General features: G+C 40.9%; 1 protein-coding gene across 5 annotated transcripts in view; it reads left to right on the top strand.

Annotated features, from left to right (window-relative positions):
- LOC127468434 (glypican-5-like) overlaps nucleotides 1-25585 on the top strand; it is a 407170-nt gene that overhangs the window by 105284 nt on the left and 276301 nt on the right. For all 5 annotated transcript variants that reach the window (XM_051781578.1, XM_051781576.1, XM_051781575.1 and 2 more), the window contains one exon: nucleotides 17357-18051. In XM_051781578.1, coding sequence (XP_051637538.1) covers nucleotides 17357-18051 — 695 coding nt within the window. The remainder of the gene's footprint in view (nucleotides 1-17356; nucleotides 18052-25585) is intronic.

The following is a 25585-nucleotide window of genomic DNA, read 5'->3' as shown; positions in this document are numbered from 1 at the left end:
CTGATTTCCATTTTTCATTTTCTGCTTTCCTTCCTACTTGCATCTCAAGTGCTGAAGAGGAAATTAAATCCTGAGATTGAAGTAATAACTGAACAACACTGCTTTTGTACAGGAGAGACTATATGACCATAGGGAAAAGAACCTTAATTGAAGCGATGCTGTTTCTAGATTTCTCTGTGATACCTCTGATGAATCTTTCATCTTTCACATTTTGTTTTACTCTTTGTTATGCTTTTGTGGCAGCAGGTTAATTGATAGCCTGTCAGTAGAAAAATATCTCACCTGTCAGGAAGCTGGTGGTAGGGGACTAAGGCTGCATTAAAAATAAAGGAAAGCTCAGAGTACTGCCCACTGAAAGAAATGGGATGTTTTTTGTAGTGAGGAAATTGGTCTGTAATTTTAACTTCGGTTTTTCAGGTTAGTTGAAATGGGAAGCAAGTCCCAGGTGCTTCTAGTACTCTGGGCTGGGATGTATGCCAGCCTCTCAGGACGTGGGAAGTTTTTTTAAAGTTATATTTGTCATTTACATGCAAACTTTTAAGATCTCAGTGGCAAATCTTACCCAGAAATGTTAATAAGTAGTATTTCCAGAGATACTGCAGTTTTCTGAACCTAGAACTCTTAGAGAGTTTTGCTATTTGAACTTTTGCACAAATAAATATAGCTAAAACAACCCACTGTTTATCCCTGTGATAGGGACAGACTTGATAGATGCCACTGCTATATTTGATTGAGGTCCCAATATTACTTGCTACCGTAATTGCTTCAGTTAGCTAAGACTGGATCTGGTTTATGTAGGTTTCAATTTCAATGTGCAAGTTGTCTCATACTCACAGTACAGATTTACAGTTTAAGTTCAACATGGCTTTTATAGAGGTGGGAGAACATAATGACCAACATTCTTGGGATCCCCTCTTGATTACTAGAACAACGTAAACATTGTTTAAATGTATGGCTGTGATTAAGTATAGAAATTAAAATCTTAGTTTAGGCATAGTAGCTACTTAAGCACACCACAGCCTGTCACTGCAAATGGGAATAGCAAAATTTGAGAAAAGGAGCTGAAAGGCAAATGAATCCATATGCTTAAACACAAAGTTCAGGAGGTTATTTGAGCAAAAGAAATAGCTGTCAGAAACTGGAAATCCAACACTAGGCAATGCTAGAGACGGGGGCACAGCCTAGAGTGGGCATTGTGAAAAGGGAACTGAAGGCCCAGAAATGGAATTTGAAGAGCAAAGAATCAAAGACATAAAAACAAACAATAAGAAATTCTTGTGGTGTATTAAAGCCAGGAAAGACTGTGAGAGATTGGGCAGGTCTCCTGGGCATGTTATTCCATACCCTGGGGCTGTCAACTGCAGGTCTTCATACAGCTGATGGTAACTATTCCTTGCTATCAGACCTGGGATTAGATCCATCTCTGTTTCTTCCTGTGTGGCGGTTCCTTCATGTCCCAAAAGTCCATGCCATCCCATCCCAGTTAACCACAAGATCCATAAATAATTTCTGAGTGTTCCCTGGATATTTCTGTGATATTTAAGCAGCTTTCAGCAAACTCAAATGTCAGATTTTGAGGACCAGTGGGTATACATTTTTGCATTCCTCCAGGGCCCACTGTAATATCAGGCCTAGGAAGATGTAGATGGATGTTTGTCTTGGCCAGCATAACAGACTGCTTGGCTTTTGTATGGTATCTGTGAGGTGTGATCACGACTGGGAAATGAATTCTCAGAAACTGAGCATTATATTTAGAATGTTTCTGAACGTGCTTTAAGAACCAGCATTGCCTAAAGTATATTAAACAAATTAAAATTTTGTAATGCTTGTAAATACTGATTTAATCTGCTCAGAATCAGTTCCAGGGCTTCCTTTGCCATGCTGAGCCCTCTGCTTCCTTCAATATGTTGAAATTCCCCAAGCTGCAGATCTCCTGTACCTTTTCTTTGAAGAATAGATTGAAAACCAGTCCTCAAGTTTTATGTCTTCTAAACTTGGAAACCCCTTCAACCTGATGCCCCTTTTATTTTAATGGTTTGTGTCTCTTGCACTGTGTGTGTTTGGTGGGTTGTCTCTGGCTGTGCCTCCCTAAATTACAGTGCAGGGTTTTCAGCATCACTGAGTTTCCATTTCAGGGATGCTTTGAATTGGGAAACTCTTGGTTCTTACAGAGCTTCCCTACATTAGGATGAGGGGGGAAAAATGCATCATGATACTTCTACAAGATGGGACGATTTTTGGTCAAGGCACAATATTGGCTCAAAGCTGCGCCAGGTAAGGTTTAGACTGGGCATTAGGAACCATTTCTTTACCAAGAGGGTGGTCAGACCCTGGAACAGGCTTCCTCCAGGGGGTGATTGATGCCCCAAGGCTGTCATTGATTGAGGCATGTGGACAATGCCCTAACCAAGATGCTTTAATCTGATCAGCCCTGAATGGATCAGGCAGTCAGACTAGATGTGGTTATTGCAGCTCCCTTCCCACTGAAACAGTCCCTTCTGTTCACAGGGAGCTGGTCCATAACATTTCCCAGGATAGATTAATCAAGTCAACATTTTTTTTCCCAGTCTTATGAGGAGTTTCATTATACAAGATTGATCTGGAAGACAAGAGAAAACTCTTCCACAATTTGACCTTTGTGGAACAAGAAGGCAGGAGATTTGTCAAAAGGAACTGAAATGGCCTTACAGAATTCAAATGATTTTGTGAAGTTTAAGGCCCTGTTCCACAAATCCGCTTTCTTGGCAGAAAACTTAAGTGAGCACTGAAGTTCTGTGGGGATTTTGTGGATGAAGAACAGTATTGCAGAACTAAGATAAACCTCCTATATGCCCAAGTGCTTTTTTGAACTGGGTTTGAAATGCAGAAATGTGTTTTTTCCTTCAGGGCTCAGAATTTCTTCTGTGTTATCTGTTCCCCTCTCATTTGCAGTCTACCAGTCATTTTCCTACTTTGGTTGGGTGGTGGTTCTCTTCCTCTCTCGGTTTCTTTCAGTGCTTCTGAAGGGCTTGATCCCATTACAGGGTTATACAGATAAAGTTTCACGTCAAAGGGTCTTTCTTAAAATAAGCAGTCAGTTCTAGGGCTTCAGAGAGTAGAACTTACCCAGTGGGAGGTGTCTATTATAATAAATTTAAAGAGACAGAAAAAAGGTGGAGAATTTACTTGCTTATGAAAGTGGCTGAATCTTGAACTTTCTCCTGAAACAAAACCAACAAAATTGCTGTCAGAATATTTCATGGTGATTCTCCCCTCACCCTCCCCTTTTTAAAACTTCATCTTTACTTTTTTATTCTGACTGGGCTAGAAATGTAATACCTAAATGGGTAGGGTACAAAAATTGATTTATTTTTATTGATTTCATGTGACCTTGAAATGAAGATAAGCATTTTAAGAGAGAAATTCTTCACAAACTTTGCCTTTTAGTTAAGAGTCTGTTTACTCCCTCTATTATGTTAAGTGTTCTTAATATAATACGAATGATACAAATTTAGGACAGCACTCAGTGATTAAAGTCGGCTGAGTTTGTAGGATAGATGAACAAATGACCATGGTGTGGAGCTCTCTGTTGAGAATTAAACTTTCTGTCTTCTGAGAGAATAAAAGCAGCTGACTGGCTTTGGTGTGTTAAAAAAATGTGCTGTTAAAAAGCCAGGACTGTCATGAGACTCCCTCTTGCCTAAGAAAGACTCCTGTCTTGGCTGGAGCTTGTTAGAGCTCATGATACCATTTGTGTAGATCATAGTTTTGGTGCTTTAGTTCTGAATACTTGTTTGATGAACTTCCTGTAAAGCTCCCTGGAAAGGGGAGCCCTGAATTGGAATTCAGGAGAGCACTGCATTATATTGCTACAGTCAATCTCAGTGTGCCTCATTTGTGTTGGAATTCTGCTGGAGCAGAATGGCTAATTTACTTTCATTAGAGTTTGATTTATCTGCAAGTTTTATTTTTCATTAAGTTGCGGAGTAAAAGATTGCACAACTTTTACCAGAACTGTAAAAGCTGCTTGTATATAAGGGGTTTTAACAATTGCTTATTAAAACTTCAGTGTGACAGATGTGATGGATGCTTTGACCCTCAATTCCAAGTATAATATTTCTGCAATTGAGTTCTAATGACCCACGTAATTTAACAAAAAAAAGTAAGTATATGTTGTAATTCGTGAAATACCCTTAACCAGTAGAGAAAACAATACAGTCATAACATGACATGAGAAGGTAGGAGAAGAAAGCTAATGCATTCCCACAAAAATCTACTCCTAACTCTGTCACAGTGCATCCAGGGGTCCTGAGGGAACTGGCACATGTAGTGGCTAAGCCAGTGTCCATCATATTGGAGAAGTCATGGCAGTCTGGTTGAAGTTCCTGCTGACTGGAAAAGGAGAAACACAACCCTCATTTTCAAAATGGAAAAAAAGGAAGACCCAAGGAACTACAGGCCAGTCAGTCTCACCTCAAAGTCAGGGGATGAATAAGCAAGGACGGGATTGCAACCATACAACTTTATGAATTTAAGCAAATTCTGGGATCTTGTGAACCCTGCTCATCTCAGAAGGTGTCTGGATATGTGTGGGAATGTTGAACTACAGTGTCAGGGTGACTTTATTTTGATCAAGGACTGTGCAACTTTCTGCACATAAGAAATTTCATTGCTTTGGCCTTTGATCTTCATTGGTGCAACAGAGGCTCGTCCTGCAAAATCTCTGTAATCAATGTGATTGGAAAAAACTTACCTTTGGATATTTTCTAAGGCAGGAATTTCAGGAGAAAAATCGGTGTTTTGATTTATTAGTGCTAATGGGTTTCGTGTGCTTTCCCTTAGGAATACCTAGAGCTATTTCTCCACAAACATCTGGTTAGCTATCAAATCACCAACATATGTTCTTCTGCCAGTGCTGACCCATGTGTTGAACACATGCCAGTCACTTTATTTGAAGGAATTTGGGGGATAAATTGAGGAGAAACTCTTCACCATAAAAACATATGTGTTCTATTTTTATAGGATTATTTAAATATTGATTGCCCTTTAATTTTTTCCATTCAGTGAGGCTTTGTAAGCATGTGAAATTTTTTAAAACAACACCTAGAATATTTTCCTAAATTTCCAGTGATTTCAATTCTGTCTCGGTGGAAGTCAGTCATGAAAGTCTTTTCCACTATTTTTCTTCAGTAAGCTTGGTGGAATTCTTTGTTCTGACTGGAACGAAAGTCCGTGAACAAGGTCAGATTCTTCAAGCAAACATGTCCTTTCAATTACCTTATGCCATTAGGATATCAATTATGTTTGCAAAATAATCTACAAGAGGACACAGCCAAAAATAGATGCTGCAGGAAAGGGTTTTGTTTTTTAAGCATTGCTTGCCTGTGTCTTTTCTCCGAGGCCAGTTCCTCTGCCTTTAATTTTAGGTGACTGTGTGCTTCTCAGTGCGCTGCTGAAGAGCGCAGTGGCCCTCACCCTGTTAGCCACACATGGCCCAGTGGCCTGCAGCTGGTCTAGGGAGCAGTGCTGAGGAGTGTTTTCAGCTCAGATTTGGGTGAGGATACTGCATCTGTTGCTAGTTTTTGGGGATGGGAGTTGCCCAAGGGTCTGAAACACGAAAGCCAGCGAGTTAAATTATTTGCAGAAGATGACTTGTATGACAGTCTCTGCACTGATCTTAGCTATGGAACTTCCACGTGTTCTTTTGTTTTGTTAAGGCTTCCCTATGTGTAGGGAGAAGGCTGGGTAAAGTCAGTACTGGGAAGGAAGTTGATGCTGCTCAATCCGAAATCAGAAGAAACGGCCGGTAGGTTTTGTGGCCTGTGCTTTTGAACAAATGGGAAGTCCACAGTGGTTGTGTGTGGGCTGCCACGTGGTGTCTGACTGCCCTGGTGAGTCCTGGTCCTTTTCCCTCCTGCAGCTGAGGGCTGGAGGTTCTGCCCACACACAGGAGCACAGTACTCGAGCCACCTGACACTTCTGGGTTAGAGAGTCTTTCTTCACTGTGGAACACACAGGACTGCATTACTGCTGGTCTCTACAAAAGACAATTTTCTTTGTTTTGCAGTTGTCGATATATAGAGATTTAATCTAGATTTTTAAAACTCTTTCTTTTTTAGTCTTATTTGTGACCTGAGCTCTTTAATGGAACTTGGACATAATTTCTTGTATTTCTGTTAGTACCTCAACAAAAGAAGAAAAAAACTACCTTGAAAAACAAATCATCTCCCTCATGTATTTCATCTTTATTAAACTAATCCTTTCTCTTGTAGCTGTTTTTCTCTTAGATTTTTAGAAACAGGTCGTAATAGACCACCTAACTATTTCAGCTGGAAATCATGAAATAGTTCATGACCTTATGAAACAAACATATTAGTTTTCCTACTACCAGTTGAACTCCTTAATCAGAGGGTTGAGAAAATTCTCTCTAGAGACTCCTCTCTGGTTGCTTTTCTGTTAATGAAAAGATTCCCAAAAGAATGAAAAGACTTTTACGTCTTCCTGCTTTCTCCTGATTAACTCAGAAGAGAAATTTTTGGTTCTTATTTCTTAACTAGTGCAAGTTTTGTACTTTCCTTTCTCGATAACACTTAATACATCAGAGATACAAATAAACACCTCAATTTCTTCTATGGCTCTCAAAGTTACTGGCGACTTTGAAGTGTGTTTCTGCCAGGAAACACAAACATGCAGTGCAGTGACGTACCAGAGACAGATTTGGGAGTGTATTTGGTACTCTGGTCACATCTGGATTCTAAAGAAAGGTTTTGTATTTGATACTTCTCTGTAGGTAACATTCCAGTGCTCAGTGCCTCCGGGATCATCGGTGCCACTGTGCAAGTCAGGCAACAGAGAGGAGTCTGTAGTGCTTTTGGAGGGCCTGGCTGCCTGCTCTCCAAGCCCAATTGTGTCAGTGTGCAGCACGTTTGAGTTCCAAGAGACCACCAGTGTTAAATGCCCTCTCTTTCTCTAGCGATGGCACCTGTTCCTCTCTGCTATTAGTACCTGGCACTGTGTGTAGCTGGCACAGCTTTTACTTTCTCTGTGGCTTTCATTCGCAGTGACGCTGCAGAAGCAATTTTTGACCTTTCTTTACCTGTTTATTTTTTGAATAGTGCCTTTCTTCAAGCAATGTAAACCAGCAATCTCTCTACATAGCCACATTTCACTTGTACATTAGCTGTGTCCTCACCCATAATCCCATTTTGGATTTTCTGGCAGTAGTCCGCCTGCTTGCTCTTGAATATTTGTATGTGTATGTCCTATACATGTTGTCATTTGAATGTTGTCCTCACCTTTACCTAGGCATAGGATCCAGTTAAGAGGATTTTCTGCTCCATGTAGACCCAGAGCATTTGGAGTGCCTTGATAAATGATATGTTGCCTCAGGTGCTCAAGCCAGCCCATAGGGCAGTCGTGGGTGGGCCGGGATTCTTCCATAAATCTGGTTTAGTTCTGGAAACTACACTATGTACACTAAATAGCTCATTCCGAAAGTCCTTGTGATTAAAGTAGTTTGGCAAATCCAAAGAGGAATGATACCCAGTCTGTGGGAAGAGATTACCTGAAAGCCTTAATCCTAGAGATTTCAATAAGGGCATTATTGTCACTTATCCAAGAGCCCCATGCTGGCATTTGTAGTGCAATGATTCATAGCACTGAGAAATGGCTTGCACACGTGGAAAAATAATTGCCATGGAACCCCAGAAAGAAGGAGGTAATTGTTTTGCACTGTTTCCCAGTGACAGTAGCATTTTTGGGTACCCGGGCTTGATATATATTGCCATCAGGAGCAGTTTTCCCCTCCAGCTCACCCCAGAAGCAGCTGTGCCCTAATGGTACCTGGAACTCCATCTTTCACTGGGTACTCTGATAACAACCGTGTTGTGGCAGTTTGAGCCACATTAGAAATCCAAAATCTAATTTCCAGGCTTTCCCCCCACCCCTTCCCACAATTTATCTCAACATCAGAGAGAAACTTTCAGGCCAGAGGCTTCTATAGGGGAAGGGGAAATATATACATTTATTTACACAAATAAATATACTGTACAAACTAAAAGCAACTATATATATATATTTACATTTCTGTCAGTTCTTTTAAGTCCCTCCCTTTAACTTTAGACCAGGAAGAGCTTTTCAAGGCTGTTGGGTAACCAGTCTCTCTCTCGTGGGAGTGTTCTGGGTCCGAACGGTCCCCCCTCACCAAGCTCCAGCTGTTTGTTGCAGTCTTTCTGCTCACGAAGTCCAAGAATGTAGCTTTGAGTCCTTGCTCCTCGGTCTACTGTGTGATCTCTCCCTCTCGATCTCATACCTCAGTTCGTAGGCTGCTGCAGTGTAGTTCAGCTTATCAAGCATCCTCCGAGTCAGTTTTCGGTTGCCCCCGGTCAGCTTCGGCAGGCAACTCCCAGGAGCTCTTGGCTGTCTCCGAATTCGCCTGGGATTCTTCTCCCGAGCGCTGAGCCTCCTCCTCCGGCCCGTCTCTTGGCTCAGCCCCAATGCTGAGCTTCTCCTCCACTTCACAGCGGAGGGAAGTAAAAAGCCCCCCTCCACAGCTTTAACTGCAGAAAGGAGGGGGGAGAGGGCTTGGCTGCAAAGCCTACCTCTCTTCTCTTACCTCAGGTGCTGCGAATTTCTTCCTTCACAGCACACACTCCAAATGCTGTCTCTTAACTCTGGTCTAGGCAGAGCTGGGGGGCCACAGGGCTCCCCTTCCGCACCCGAAGGGGGAAAGAAGGAGCCCAGCCACCCCCTGGCCTTCTCCACCTACCCGCAGCAGACACCAACAGCAAAACACCAAGACTGCCAACAGCTTCCGGTGCTGTGATATGTGATTTTGAGCAGAAGCGAACAACACGGACGGTGACTGGCTCTCCAGGGAACACTGCCCTGGCACCCAATCACCTCTGAGCCCCCCAGCCTCTCGGGAGGGGGACCAATTTCAAACTATGACAACTTTGTGAGTTTTGAGAAATTACAGTTCCTGTTCAATAACCAAATTGTTGTGTTTTGAGAATTGGAACAAAAAGTTTGCAAGATTTTGGCACTGGAGGTTCTGCTCAAAGGAACTGCAGCCAGAGGTACCAAGTATCTATTCTGAAGAGACTAAACTGAGGGCAGGCCATGTTTTAGAACCAGAATACATCCTTAGGTTTTTAGGCCATGGGTCTCACTGTGTCTTTGTAACAGTATTCAAATATGTCAAAAAAACCCCACACCCTGCCCCCAGCAAGACCCTTACTTGAAAAGAAACTGGGGGTTTACCTCATCCCCCAGCGTTGATTTTTAAGACAATATTGTTCAAGCTGTTGTTTATTTTTACTGGAAAGCTTTTTTATTTTCTAAGGAAAAATGGTGTCTTTCATTTCACTTGAACATCTTTGCAACAGCACATAGGGTTTTAGCCTGAAAAATAAAACCAGATGCTTTTTTTAATATGGCAAAAACTTTGTTCATTAGAATAGTTAGATCGGACCTAATTTAAGCAACGTGGACTGTCCCTGGGGGTCTGTCTGGAATAGAATGTTGACGGTTACAGAGTTGTCATTCAAAGCTGTTTTGCAAGTGCTTTGTACTGTAATCCATCCTGGGAATTGCGTGCTGCTTGCTGTAGCTTCCAGTCATCACTATCCATGTTAGTGACTGATCAAATAACTGTGATAACATTGTTTCTGCTCCTACTCTAATGACTATTAAACCTCTGAAGAACTTCAGTGATGAGCCCGATTACCTACAGATACACAACTGCTGTGGCTTTTTCTTTTGTATTTCTGTAGATTGTGAGAACTGTTATTATAAATAATTTGTCCTTGGAAAACAAATGAAGGGTATAACAATGTCATTGAAGCACAGCTGTAGTTCTTCCTTAAGTTATCTTGGCCCAATTCCTGTTAAAACTGTGAATTGATATTATTAAGTAATGGCTGACAGTTTTGAACTTGGCAGATATTAATTATACGAATCATCTTTTGGAGTTCTGATGGAAGGGGAACGAGACTGATAGCCACAGCTTTTATAACACATCCAGCCACAGTCCTCAGGACTTTTACTGCTCTTCTGGATCATCTTACTCCAGTGATGGGAGGTGTCCATACTTCTACTGCACAAATATTCCAAAGAACTACTTGCTTTGTTTATCTGTCAGTGGAAGCCTGGTGGTGTCATGAAAGGTAAATACCACATCTGGTCTCCAGCTTTCTGCTGGCCAACTGATTTAGTTTTACTTGAGACTGCTCACTTTAGAAAAGAGTAAGTAATTGTACCCTGTAATTATAGTGTGTAAAATAATGTGCAACTGTACTGAAATGGAGCATACAGAAATAATAAATAACTAAATTTAATTACCAGCTCATTCATTGTATTCACAAAAGAGCCTGAAGATGAAATATGTAGTGAACAGGTCAAAGTCAAGCCAGCAAACTGTAACTGATTCTGTGAAGCATAACAATTGTTTTCTATGAACTCTTCTATGTAGTGTTTTCTTTAAAAAGGGCTGTTATGGTTTGGGACAGCAGAGTGCAGAGCTGTGTGTTTTTAATCAATAGTTTCGCAGCTTGTTGCAACTTTGTTAAGTGTTGCTGGTTTGTAAATGATAAAGCCAAGGCTGCTAAGTCTGAAAAATGTGTGCAGTGTGGTTACTACTTCCAGCAGTTTGGATATATTCCCCAACACAGTCTACAGAAACCATTATTTGAGACTTCATGGCAAACTGACCAGAGCAGAGCAAAAGATTATTTCTTGCTGGCCCATTCTGTTGTTATTAAGGTATTTCCTAGGCTTGTGCATCTACTGCCTTTTCCCCTTTGCCTCACTAGCCTCTGAAGCAGGTGAAGATAAGCAGCCTGTTTAGACTTGATCTTATTTCTATTACTGATGCTTCCAGAATCAAACATCAAAATAACCCAAAGTTAATGGTTTCAGTGTTCATTACTCTCACCAAAACGAGCTGCATTTTTCTTCCCCTTCTCCCTGTATGAGATTGTATACTAAAGAAGCTGTTTAAGCCTAAAAAAAGAAATAATAATAATAATAATAATAATAATAATAATAATAATAATAATAATAATAAAGTGTCCTGTGTGACTGTGTGATTGAGCAAAGGGTGTGGGTTTGCTGGCTGGGGCTGCAGTCTGAGGAGATGGTTGTTTCCTGTAGAATTGCACAGCTATGCCAAGGCTCACAGAGTAGGTTTGTCATATCAAACAACAAGCAAGACATAAATTTCATACCAAGATAGCAGTTTTCAGATGGTACTTAATGGTGTTGGTTCCTCTTGCTACTGTTGGAAGTCAGTCTTCTTTGGAAACGGGTCTGCTGCTCTGCCCCTCACATTGCACAGGCTTTCTCCTGTCCAGTGTTACCCGTGGCAAACCACTGTCTCAGCTCCCAGCACAGGAGGAGAGGCCAGGTGTTCTTATTCTCTGAGGTCTCACTTCTAGAATTTTTTTAAACCCTTACAACTTGTCAGAAGTTTCCTAAAGTTTAGAAATAGGCTTGAATTACACTTGGAATTGAGCAAAGGGTTAAAGGATGAAGGTATTAGCCCGTAAATAATCCTACTTATGGATTTCTGGATCATCAGTTATGTCCATAGCTGGTGGGTATAGACAGAGGAGGCACAGACTTCCTTTCAACTTGAGCAGAAGTTTCTATCAACATTTGGTACATACAGTATCCAAGGTACATGCTGAGATATTTATCAGATGTTGTCAATGTAAACAAACTCATGAGGAGATGAAGTATAGACCTTACCCCAATGCACAGTAATGGAAAGATGCCTTTTTTTCCTGTGTGATTCAGAAGAACTGATGAGCTGTAAAGCCATTGTACCCTCTCCTTGCTGTCAGGGTGAGCAAATTCAAACTGCCTTTCCCCCCCCCTTTCCAAAACTGACTTTACTTTCTTGCTTCTTGATCTGTTTTGCACCCTGCCTTGATAAGAGCAGCTACAGGAAGTGAGTAGAAAGCAAGAGATGCTTCTGCTTGGCCAGATTCTGAGCACTGTCAGGTTTTTCTCTGGCCCAAAATAGTTTTGAGGCAAGCTTGCAACGTTTCCTGAAAGTGGTGGTGGTGTGTCAGCTGTGATGTGTGGTTATCATACTCCCATCAGACTGCTGATAGTTTTATTAACATGTTATTTCTCATCAGTTTCATCAAGAGTGGCTGTGTTTATGTATAGGAAGACTGTCATGCTAAAAACAGTAAGGGCCAGGGAAAAGTAGGGTGTTAATGAAGAGCTTGGCCCCACTTTGAGCAGAAGGATAAAGAGGATAAGAAGGAAATTTCCAAGCATTGGAAGTTTTGCTACTAGTGAAATGCCACAAAGGAAGCTATTCTTCAACAAACTGTATCTTTCATTCATCCGGTAACTCTCTAATAAATGCAAGATGTTGAAGGGAAAGGAGCCAAATATTAGTGTGGTCCTAAGAGAGCAAGCAAATAATGGAGCTACTTAAATTTCTCATTCTTCTTTTGTGATTACACTCAATGTACACAGATGTTATTTCTGTATAGATTCTGTATAGATAGTTTTGTGAGTATTGTTAAAACTTTTCAGTACGGTTTATAATATAATGATTTTTTTTTTTTTAAGGAATTTGTGGATTTTTTTAAATTTAAGCCCAGCAGGCTGTCAATTATTGCAGAGTGTAAGGAAACATTAATGCAGTGGAGGGCTGCTGCATTATCAGGGTGGTCTTACCAGGTCAGCTCTGTGGGCAAGGTGGCAGCTTTGAGCTGCACCCAGAAGCAAGATGACAGTGACAGTAACTTCCCTGTCACCCAGGCCTGGTGTGGTTTGCACTGAGTTTTAGGACTTTGGTAATTGAAGATGTGGGGTTCCAAACATGAGATCTGCTCTCTCTCAGCCTCAGCTGATGTGGGGCAGAAATGGTTCTCTGTGCACAGAGGTCTCTGGTGTTTAGGTTGACTTGGTTTTGGGAAAATGGTTTCCATGCTAAATATTCCTGTGTTGGACCTGTGGAAAGAAAAGAATGTGGGTTTGAACAGATTCATAATCCAGCGAGTTGAAAGTTGCTTAACCTTGCCTAATGCTCTCCATCTGAACCCTACAGCTGCTTGCAGAACATGGATCTCAATGGCTTGTGAAGGGCTTGTATGAGGGAGGGAAGCAAATGAACTTTCTCCATGCATGGCTATATTATATCAATCCAGATTTTCTTGGAAAACTTCTATCCAAGTGTGTTCCCTGAGACCACATCTGCTACCTGCCATGCACTGTGAGAAAACCAGGTTTTATGAGATGAAGGCAGTCCTGAATGCAGGCTCTGGTGCTGCCACGTGTGTCAACTCGCTGTTCAGCAGATCTTCTCTTCAAGTCTCTTCTTGAGGTTATGTTGCTGTTTGTCCAGGAGCCTAGCAAAATAAACAGCTCCTTGGAATACACTCTGAGAGATTTTTGTGGCTGAAAGAGTGGCAAATTGATGCATGGCATCTTTGATTCTCGTTCTGAGGATAAGGCTGCAGGAGAAGAAGTGGTGGCCTGGACACAAACTCAGAGAGCCCTTGCATCAGACTGGACTCACATGGAGGTGACAGCAATTTAAAAGCACAGGCAGCTATTCCTGCTGAAGGAAGGTAAAGTAAGTCAGTGGATGTAGTGTTTATGTGATGTGAGGAATGAGTCACAGCTATAGTGCCTGTACTGCTACTTAAAATCTACTTGTTCTTCCACAAATAGACCTCCGGGTGGTGAAAAAATAGAGGAGATATTTGGAAAATGCTGGTACACCAGCACTGGGCAGAGTGATACCTAACCTCCTCCATCTGTTTCTCCCTGTAGCACTATTCTTTAGCAGAAACACTAAAATTCTGCAGCTTTTTGTGACATGCAATGCGTTTAAATCAGGATTAAATCCCACTGAAGTCAGCGGTGTTACACTGATGCAAAAGCTGGTGTGAGGTAAGTCAGGAATCCTTTGTGATTTTTATTGCATCAGGCATATGAAGTGTAGCTGGTGGCTGGCTGAAGAGAAGGACAACATCTTGTGTGTCAGGATGGCTGTATTTTTGTCAGAAGGGAGCTAGTGCTCCCAACCAAGCTGTGCTATGCTCAGGGTGAATAAACAGGAATGCTGTACATGCAAAGCAGCATTTTCCAATCTGTGTGTGCTAGACTGAGCATAATGCAATTTTTAGTGTACGTGAGAGGTAGGACCCAGGCTGGAGGTCCAACATGAGAACTGGTTGGCTGCTTGGCCTGGCAGGCCCTGTGCTGCTGCTGGAGCAACAAACCCAGCGCGGCATCTCCTCAGAACAGGGCTCCTCTCCAGAAACTCATTCCGTAACCCCAGCGGTGCAATGGGAAGTTTCCAGAGGTGAGCTGTGTTTGGTCAGCTGTGTTTTGAGTTGTCCAGGCACATCAGTGGTGGCATCTAGTGTTTGGTGAGCGCATGATAAATGGTTTCAACAAAATTCTCCCCGTGGAAGGTGATGTTGCCTGACTTTCATTAAAGAGTTACCAGTGTGTGAGTTCAAAATCTGAATCTGGCTGTTGTTTCACTTTCCCTGTAGTCTTAAATCAAAAAGGAGTTTCTGAGGAACGTGAGAACAAACCTTATTCTCCATATTCCTATTTATTTTAATACTAGTGGAAGGCAGAAATATACGTAACGTCTTCATCAAGCGTTGGGTTATTTTGATTAAGGCTTATTTCTGCTCAGAATCAATATATTTGCAATTTATTCAGTGCTACTGGGGAGCTTGTGTCAGGGGCAGTGAAAGATGATCAAATTATTCTCTCAGTGTATCTTTAGGCTTAGAAATCAGCTTTTTGTGAGTTCCTAACTGTTTACTGTATTTGACTGCACAGATGAGCAGCTGATCTTGTAGACAGTGGTAAATCTTCCTTGAGATTTAGAAACTTTACACAAAGTGCCATACAAGGTGCACTAAAAGCACGTAATTAATCACTATAGCAGCTGCCTGCTCTGTACAGCCAGAATGCAAACTGTCCATTGTTGCCAAGCCATTTGACCGTGTGATGCCCCATTATTTCTAATTTAAAGGTCTAAGAACAGTAATTTGATGGTCTCAGACATCTCTTAATGCCTTAACAATGAAAAAAGACCTGTATATTTCCTTCTGGAACATCACTGACTGCAGTCGTGAGTCATTTTTGTGTCTCAGCAATGGTGATAAGGAGGCAAACGATACCTTACGGGTGTTTGCAGCATATCTACAATCACCAGCAATATTTTTGGGCTGTATTTTTAGCATTAGGGCTCTTTTTGCAGGAGGAATGAAGCTACATACCATTACAGTTTCCCCTTATACAATGAAAAATTACATTCCTACTTGTCTCAGAATAACACAGAATTTCATTTAATTGAATATAGGATTTTCATGGTCAAGAGGCTTGAAAATAAAATGCAGCATGATTTCTAGTCTACAACCAGTATCCCAGGAATCTGCTGAGGTCTGTTTTCTTGGGATGTATGTTGTCATTGGTTGTTTTATTCTCATCTTTTGCTGGGGCTGTCATTTCTCAGGAAAATAAGGGTACTTGCATATTCATAAATGAATTTTATTTAGTTTTCAGGAAAGGAGAGTGATGTCTGCAGTTCTGCCTTTGTGGATGTGGAAGGTAAAGGAACAGCACAGGACTGTTGGCATTGTAGATGACAGTCCCTACTCCCATAATTTAATGATAAGCTGTAAGGGATTGTGTGTAGGGAGGAAACTTAAACCACTGTTTTCATGTTTTAAATATTTCTTTTGAGTTTTTTGTATGATAAAAATTACGTTTAGTTTTCCTCTAGAAATAAAAATACACACAGAGGTGATGTGACAAAGAGAAAAACTTCTAATAGTGTGCGGTAGCACAGAACAACCTGCTCTACAGTTTGTGTCAGGATTTCCATCATAAATCTAATTTTCAGAATTGTTACCAGCTATAAAAGTGCTTCAGACTGAAACTTGGCAAGGTGTTTCTCTGCCCAAGAATAAACTGTCATCTTTTTCAACTGAAGTGTATGTGGATTCTTAATTTCTAGGATTTTATAAGCACTTCCAGAGTATTAGTTGCTGTAATACTAGTGGGAATATTGAAGTGATTTTTCTGGCAGAAGAATGCAGTGCGCGTGTGCAAAATACTGATGATTTAATATACAATGAGATATGCTGTAATATCTGTTAAGTTAAACCACACTTTGTGGTAAAAGGGACTGTAATGCTTATCATACCAAGCGAGTAAGTTGTTCAGGGAGATGTCATAGGGGAAGGCACCGAGCAGGCTTTGCTGCAGAACTTTGCCAGCATGTGCTAATCTTGACTTACATTATTGTATCTGCTCCTCTGTTGGGCTGATCTGTGAGTGACTTGGGTTTGTGCTGCAGTGCAGTGAATCACATGGTGATGTTCGTATGAATGTAGAGTAGGATTAGACCAAAAACCCCATTATCTGGCCAGTCCTCAGGAGGTATAATGTGACAGGTCTCCTGCCTTGACTGGAACTACTTGCCACCCAGAGGAGTGCAAGAATGATTTATGCCAGAGGCTTTTTGTTGGAGAGCTTCCAAAGAAAGCAGTGGGAATGGTGTGGATTGCTATCTTCTGTGTCATTAAAAATAATCTGGGGAACTGATCGCTTCCTTACCCTGTCCATGGATTGTAGTGCCCCAGTCAGTGGTTTGAGTGTATAATATTTGCCATGTGCATTTTGAAATGTGTTAACTGTGGAACTTCTTAAACATTATTTTTTTCTTCACTTTTGAAAATGGTATGGTTAAAGGAGGTAGGATTTTTCTGACGTTATTATTTCTTTTTTGGTTTTGGGTCACAGCAGACTTGATGTCAAGTCCTGCCCAACCACTGGCTGGTCTCCAGACCTGGCCAGTGTTAAGGGGGAGAGAATTTATTTACACAGCGTTTTTCCTTCATCCTGGAGTTGTACTTTGCAAGAAGTGCCTCTCAAGCCACATACTCACAGAACTGTGAAACAAAAGCTTCAGCTTCTTTTTGTATTCATTTATGTCACAATCTCTCATTGAGCTAAAGGGATATTTTGGAAATATACCCAGTTGAATGCCCAAATGCAATGTCAGTTCCAAAAGCTTGTGCTCACAGGAGTCTGTGTGAGTCCTTCCTTGACTATCAAGTTTGGGTCAGGGTCTAGCTAGGGAGAAGAGAGTCATCTTTTTTAAAGAAAATAATTGTGTGTTACGTGTTACCTTTATTTATTATGCACAGGTATTATTTAGGTGTCTTTCTAATCACGTTACTGGTGAAAACTGTATTACTGTAATCATATTGCAGATTCCATGTAACTGTTGGTGTTCCTGTTCAGGACAGTGTTAGTCCTGTGACTGAGATTGTGCCTGCTGTTAACCTCTAATTCTTTCTCTCCTCTGCCCCTGTTTTAGAGGCCTTTGAGTCTTTGCTTCGCTTTGCTGAAAACCGCACAAGCTCCCTGTTTGAGACAGCTTACAGACCCATGGCAAGAGAAGCAGCAGAGCCTGTTAAGGAGCTTTTTACAGACATCTCTCTCTACATTCTGGGCGCAGAGACTACAGTGGAAAGTGCAGTATTGCGGTTCTTTGACAGTCTCTTTCCTCTGGTGTATAGTCGGCTAATAAACCCAGGAATTACAGATCTATCAGAGGACTATACAGAGTGTCTGCGTCTCACAAGGCAAGACATAAATCCTTTTGGACACTATTCTAAAAACATGGTTACAGAGCTGTCAAAATCTCTTTGGGCCAGTCGGATGCTCAGCCAGGCCCTGAGCCTGGGCATTGAAGTGATAAATACTACTGAACACGCGGCTCTGATGAAGGAGTGCAGCAGAGCCCTGGTGAAGATGCAGTACTGCCCACACTGCCAGGGCCTGACGCTCATCAGACCCTGCGTCGGCTACTGTCTGAATGTAATGAGGGGCTGCCTGGCCAGCGTGTCAGAGCTGGATGCACAATGGAGGGAGTACATCTCCACGCTGGAATATCTCACTAATGAAATGGCTACCTCGCATGATCTGGAAATTGCACTGTCGGGAATGTGGAACTCCATCAATGAAGCCATCCTTCACGCACAGCTCAATGGGCCACAGCTCTCCGCCACAGTAAGTACTCTCTGATTATTTGCTACTCCCATTTATCAGTTTCCTTATTTGGTGGATAAACATTTAAAGGAGTTGGTGTTGTCTTTGCATCAATTTTTAGTCTTCAACTAGATCTTTGTTTGGTAGTACATGAGAACATTACAGGCAATTATCATGGGGTTCAGTAGGGTCTGCTCTGAAATGAGAGGGTTGGGGGGGAGTTTGTTTCTTGAGAAGCAACACTGTAAAGCATGGAGCTCTGCCTTGGCTGCACAGTTTTCTAAGCAAAAATTTGGGGTCTGTTATACTTGATAACGAGTAAGTGTTTCCCTGGCATGTGGGGACATTCTTCAGGAATTGCTCTAAGGGTCTAGAAAAGCAAGTTTCTAAATAAAAGCAAAGAAATTAACTTTCACAGATTTACAGTCCCTTTACTTTTGTGTTGACTGAGACATCAGGAAGGTAGTACAGGTCTATAATAAGTACACCCATCCTACAGAAGCTGGGAAAAGAGCATGAAAAAATTCAAACTTAGTTGACAGCCTTTATGTAAGTAAAGGATAAAAATGCACTTAAAGCAGATCCACATAAATAATTGCAGCATATGACGGGCAGGTGTTCTCTCAAGGTGTTGAAGATTAGACCAGAAATGACTGAAATAACTAATGATGCAGCTGACTACATCTGGTATGAAGTTCAACACAACTGTCAATGGAAAAAAAAAAATGTAGCAGTGTGGCCTTAAGCAGGGTAAAGACTAATCTTAGAAATGCAGATGGGTTTGCCTGTCTTGGAAATAAAGGAATTCTTGCAGAAAACAAATAAGAAGAAAATGCACAAATCAAAAAATTTAATTACTGTGCAGAACTCTGGTCATCATATTCACATAAGAGAAAAAACAGTCTAGAAGGTCTACAGAAAGAGGCTGTGGCAGAGGGTATTCTAAACTAGGGAAGTGTTTTTATAGGGGAAGAATGCTTGTGTGCTTGCAACCTTCCAAGATCCCTAATATTGCAGCTGTCTACTGTAGAACACTTGACTGAGCCCAGAGATTTATGATCAGTACGATATGTAGATTATAAAAAACCCCAAGCACTTCCAGTAATCTGATAAAATTTCACTGGATATTGCTCTGTTTATGTTGCTTCAGTTGTCCTTTCCTTTTCATGAATGACACTCGTGTCCGCTGGTTTATCTGACATCCAGGGATAAATACAAAAAATTTCTAAGAAAAGATTTTTCCAGGTTCTTGAATAGTGCACAGCAGGCATTGGAGCCTGCTTGCATTGCAGGTCTTCATGGTGATAATGTCTAGTAGTGTCACCATGTATCTGTTAGGGCAGTGTAAAACTTGGAACATGTAATGAACAGTGTTCAGGCATCTGCCCTTATTTTCACTTGTAAGTTGTTTTTATATGAGTCTAGAGAGGAACTAAAAATCAGAGTACATTATTACTGTATATTGACTTTTTATGACTATAGATGGATATCTCATATCATTCCACAGCTTCATTGCTGATTACACAGGAGTAATTAGGAATCAAGTTCAGCTTTCTGACTACTAGCAGCAAAAGTGGTCTGACATATTTGTTGTGATATCTGATGCTAAAGCATAACTCTGCATTGCATTTGTCAGCCTCATAGTTCACATGCACTTGTTTAGCTTACTGAGGGGTAAAATTCGTAATCCAGGTGAATATTGGATAATGGTGGATGAACTCAACGAGTGTATTGCTTTCAGGTGACTTGGAAGTAGAATTCTCTCTGAAGCATCTTTCAGGCTCAGGATTCTCTTTAATGATGATTCAATTAATTTTATTTGGGACTTTTTCCATTCCCTAGCAGTATGTTTAAACATTTTCCTTCTTTCATTCAGAATGAATTCAGAATGCGCTGTTGTGTTTGAAACTTCATTAATTCTTTTTTCCCCAAAATTATCTTTTATCTTGTCTCACTGGTGAGATCTCCATGAGCAAAATACGTGTTGTTTTAGGGACTGCTCAGTAGGATGGCAAAGATGTTTTCTGTTTTACGATAAAAACTGTGCCAGTGTGCGTTACCCTCAGCCCTTTCAATTGTCAGCAGGGTAAGATTGTATTTGGAACATAGAGCATGTTTCACTATTTGAACAAGCATTAATCTGATACTGATTTAAAGTTTTCCTGATTAGTTACAGAGGATAAACATTATTTAGAAAATTGAGCCTAATTAAGCTGTATTTCCCTCTCTGAAGAAACGGAAAAGAGTCCTCAGCTTCAGGATTTCCAGCTGGAGATGGCTTCTCAGAATCCAGGCTTGGACTCTCAGTGACACTGGGGCCATTTGATTTGTATTTCCTGCTTGTTTCACTTATAGGATTATTTTTTTTCCCCTAGAAAAGATAATTTCTCTTTTCCCTTCAAAAATATGTGGAGATCTTTCTCGATCCATGCAGTGTGCTCTTCAGCTTCTGCAAAAGTGGAGATGTTTAACTTACATACAATTTCCATTACAAATACTGTAATTGATTTCATTCAATTATAAATAATCTATGGAAAACTCATCCAGGAAAGCAGAGCACTCTTAGTAATTTTCATTTATCCTGAGGCAGCCTAATTAATGTACCTGCCCTTTTAGGAAACATTTTACATTTTTAATAGACAGTATGGCTAAAAATTAGGGTTCTTTTTTTGTCTTGCTTCCTGCCTGGATGATAATGAAAGTTAGATTATGTTTTCTTTAAAATGGAGAAGGGGTGAAACAAACCAATAAAGCACTTAGGGTACTTTGCTCAAATGAGGTGCAGTCAATTGATATTAAATTTAAAAATAAAAATCCTATTTGTATGAAGAGTGCATAACTTCAGGAGACTGGCCTCTGCTGATCTCGTCCATTACAGCCAGGAGAATTGCCTGATTTGCTGGGATAGCATCTGTGAAAGGTCACCTTTAAGATATTGGTAATCTCTCCTCAGATTTCTGTGGAATGTGCTGTGCCATTTGTTCAATGATGCTGGCTGGTCTCCAGCTTACTTAACCTAATGTGGGCCAGTCCCGCTCTGCAGCATCAGCAATCACTGTCATCACTGCTTTCTGCTTGGGCTGCTCAATCGTATTGTCTTATTGGTAGAAGCCCTTCCTTATCATTTTGAGACTTTTTCTCTTGCTTTTTCTTTTTGTGCCTTTGTGTGGTCTCATTTTTCATGTGCTCAGTCTACCCTCTTGCTGTACAAACTCCATACATCCTTCTGGATTCTATTTTTAAATTTTACTTTCTATTCAAAGTGAAAGTAAAATACCCTCAACTAAAAATGTGAGGAAGAGGAGAGGCAGTTCTGCCGTGGATGTGGCCACTGGCACTTCAGGCAGGTAGATCACCAGGCAGAGTAACAAATGCTGTCTGTGCCCACACTCCCAGGTCCCAGTGAGGTGTTCTAGTTGCTTGTGTAGGGCTAGTGAGGGCTTGGCTTTCAGCCCATCTCGAGAGGGACAGGGGTCATGTATGGGGACAGATACGGGAAATGGAGGTAGGGAAGATTTCTGTTGGATCAGAAATGGTTGGAATCTGACCAGTCTCACTAACTGTAGGTCTGCACCTCCAGTAATACATGGCACATATCCCAGTGCTTTCAGTTTTGGGCTTCAGTGAGGCTTGGTCATCTTTCTCCCACAGTGGCGCTGCTTCCTACTCTGGATCCAGCAGGCACCAATGATCTATGGGATGGGTTTCCTGCTGGACAGGTGGGCACTCACGAGTCAGTGCCCTGCTCAGATTTCCTTTAGCTTTGACAGTTCGTGGTTACACAGAGATTCACCTCTCCTATCTGTGGAACAGAATATACATCAGAGGAGTGTTCTGAGGTTTGATAGCAAAAGGATGATTCTTTCACTTCCTAGATTATCTAAGCATCTGAGATGCATTTGCTCACACAGGTGAGCAAATGACCCTGCGTCCTCTCTGGCACTGGGGACTTGTTCCTTGTCCCACAGTGTGCTCTGTGCTGTGCAGGTGGCTGACAGGGATTGTGTGTATTGCTGTGCTTGGGTGGTGCTTCAGCAGCCAGCTGTGGGAGCTGCCAGCCCTGGGATTGGGTGCTGTTATCCATGTCTTAATCCCAAGGGCAGTGAGGCCATTGGCAAATACCTCTGTGCGTTGGGGTTCCATTTGTCAAGGGTAAAGCAGAGACAAGATTTTCAAAGAAACAACATTTTATGGTCTGAATTTCCCATCAGCTGTATAGAACTTGAACACTTAATTACTCTTTCTTTTAAACACACTTCCCAGGTATTGCCACAACTTCTGCTCCTCATGTGGCTTCTTGTGGAACTTGCCTGCCCTCCCACATGGTGGAAAATGCAAAGGGATGTGTATTAGCAGAAATATTTAGGATGTGGGAAGGTGTGTGTTTCTCTCTGTTCTTGCTGCAAGAAGTTCATAAGCATAAAGTACTTATCTTGTTACTAATGTTATAGTGGCTGAAAAAGCATTAAATGAAGAGAATGTAAAAAGCCACAGACCTGATATTTTTAGAATGACCAACTGTTATACAAGAGCAAAGTCCAACATATTGTGTTTCATGATTATAGGAGTAATAAAAGCAAAAGCTAATAAAAGACTTAATAGGGATTATAAAACCAAGATATGATCAGAGATTAAGCATTAGGAGGAAGCAGAAAGATCTGCCTTGAGGCAGTTAATTTCTTGGAGACAACCTTACAAGTTAATGTGATAAGAGTGATGTAAAAAAGTGATAGAAGAATAAACTTTGGGAAGAGGAGCAGATAGAGGCAGGAGAAATACAAGAAGGGAGGGGTGTTTAAGATGCAAGATGCTTGGATTTGTAGGAGTGTCAGGAAATAGTGATTGTGAGAGAAAAAATCTGATGAAAATCAGTGACAGTCTTTCCATCGATTGTGAAGACATGGAGGAGAAGGATGGATAATACTGAGATCCACTAAATACCATTTGTATTTTAAAGGGAACTGGTTTAAGGTTGTAATGAAAGAGACTCTCTGATGCCTGTTTTTGGCAGATCATCTGAGTATTGTTTCTTAAAAATCTGTGTGGTTCAGAAGAAATGCAAGAAAGGGTTGGGAAGGTGAAAGCTTGTTGCAGGGACTGTTGACCTTGCTGACAAAGAAAACACAGACAAAGGAGTGGGGCTTTCCATGTCTGTCCAACCATTTCTGCCATGATTCTTTGCAATGAGGGATGTCATCCATCAGTCTCCTCCCATCAGTGGTTTTAGAAATTTGGTTCCTGTTGCAAAGCAGGTAGTCAGAAAATGCCCAACAATCCCACTGTCTTAAAAATTTTCCTCCCTGAAGGCATTTTAAAATGCATTTCTCTCATTGTTTGATACATCACTGGTAATGTTTTGATTCAGAAATTGCTCTTGCTGACCCTTGTAAGGTGCTTTGCACTGGCTAAAGTGGTTCTTTTTCAGATGAATTCAGGGAAGGCCTATAGGCACAGAGATACCTGAGCCACTTAACCTGAAGGTGGAGAATGCTGGGAGAGCTGGAGAGCTGAGAAGCAATGAGAAGTGCAAGACAGGAACAGAAGCACTGAGAGAATGTCTAATATTTGATTCTTGCAGTAATTTTATTAAATAGTTGTATTCTGGTGTCATATCTTGAAAAACAAATGGAGGAGGTTCTGTGATTTGTTCAGTAATGTTCAACAAAAAGTCAGGGATATAGGTGTAGAAAGAAATGAGGATTATTTTTAATTTTTGGCCATTCTTAGTACAGTACTCAAACAGCACCTCATTTTTAGAGGTAGATTTTAGTGTTCTTTGCAGGCACATATGATGCAGCCTCTGCACATACCTTCAGCCAACTGGATGTTGCAAGGATTTGTTTAATGTTGCATTTAACCAGAACAGATGATCCCTGCTAGAAATCAGCATATAATACCTTTGGATTGAACAAGCAAACTGCATAGATATTTTCTAGGTTCAGTTTAAAGATGGAAGGGGGCATCTGCCTGTGAAAGAACATACTTGGTGTGTCCTGGAATGCCTGTGTTACTGTGGTGGGCTCGAGCCAGAATTTATAGGGGACGGGCCTTTTGGGGAAAACAAATATGAAATTCTTACTGTAAGTTTTCTGATAAAAATTCAGCAGTGGATGGAAGGCTTACAGAAAATAATTTAGGTGGTCTTAAATTATTAGTAATGGAGAAGGAAAAAAAAAATCCTGAAAAATAAAAAACTGAGGATCTGTTAAAATGGTCACCTTTAGGTAAATAACAGCTTAGAGAAAAGAATGCCAAATTTGCAGCAGCAGGAGATTGATGTGCAATAACCCTACAAATTTGAAGAGGAAATGGCAGTAGTGTGAACAAAATAACTTTGTGCTGAGTGACTTCACAGCAACAAAGAGTTTCTGCCAGTCAGTAATGAACTGCTTGATTAATGACATTGAATGGTATCATAAAACACTCCTGGAGACTTTGGAGAACACTCAGAACTGAACTCAGGTCCTTCTGTCCTGCAAGTTTTCCAATTCAAATTATTGATAGCAGCTGTCAATAAGTATAAAAACTGTAGTTAGTAGAGATTAAAGCAATATATTCAATTCCTTGCGGTTAGATTGCTGAAAATAACTGTAAAAACGGACAGGGAAAGTTACGCTTGTGAAATATTTACACTGGAAATGCTATTTTAAATGACATTTTGCTTTTTCTAAGTGCTTAGCAGCAAACCTCCTCTGAAAACAGAAAGTGGAGAAAACTTCAGCTCCGATGAGGTTTCTGTCTAAGATGTCAGAGCAGCCCTGTTGAAGCTGGTCTGATGTAGCAGCAGAGGTGATGCTGAGTGACACAATCACTCACGTTGAAGGCATGTCCTTGTACATTTTGTTCTTGGGAACCGAAGTTACATGAATGTACATAAGGTTCAAATCCCTTGGGAATCCAGGGACAGAAGGAGACCTTTTAGGAACGGGGAGAATTGCACTGAAGGCACACCTTCTAACGTAATGACTCATTTCTGTGTGAAAGGTAAAAGAATGGCTTTCACAGGGGTGTAAAACATGTAAAAATAGGTCTACATTAAAATTTTAATTTATTTCTCTTGGGCTTTATACTCATTAAGATGCTGCTCTCATGGTCAGTCAGGAGTGAATTTTTAAAAAGGAGAAGTGGAGCTATGTATCTGAAATCAACTGAATTTCATGGAGTATGAGCATCTAATTCTTGTAGTCAGCTTTATAAGTCTTACCACGTGCTATTTGCTTGACTTAAAAGCATTTTGACACTTGAGTACTGTAGAAGTATTTCTGGAAATAATCATCTAAATTGTTTAATGTATTTGCCTCATTTCCATCTGTTACAAAAGTCCTCTGGAGAATTAGAGCTCATGTAGTCTTGAACAGCTCTTCAAGGGGATCCAAGGAGCTTTCTGGCCCTTGTTGGTTGATGACAGTTCTCCTCCATGCAGGTGTTTGATACCTCAGAGTAGCCTGATTTCCTGACGTTAAGGATCATCTCATCTGCAGCGATGGAACTGCTTGAAATTTAGTATTTATGTCAATATGAAGTAAGTTAAATTGAAATACATATTTCCAAAAAC

Source organism: Manacus candei, unplaced genomic scaffold, assembly GCF_025592945.1.
Source record: "Manacus candei isolate 608988 ecotype Guabito, Panama unplaced genomic scaffold, ASM2559294v1 h1tg000015l, whole genome shotgun sequence".
NCBI lineage: Eukaryota > Metazoa > Chordata > Aves > Passeriformes > Pipridae > Manacus > Manacus candei.
This window is presented reverse-complemented; position numbering and strand designations above follow the sequence as displayed.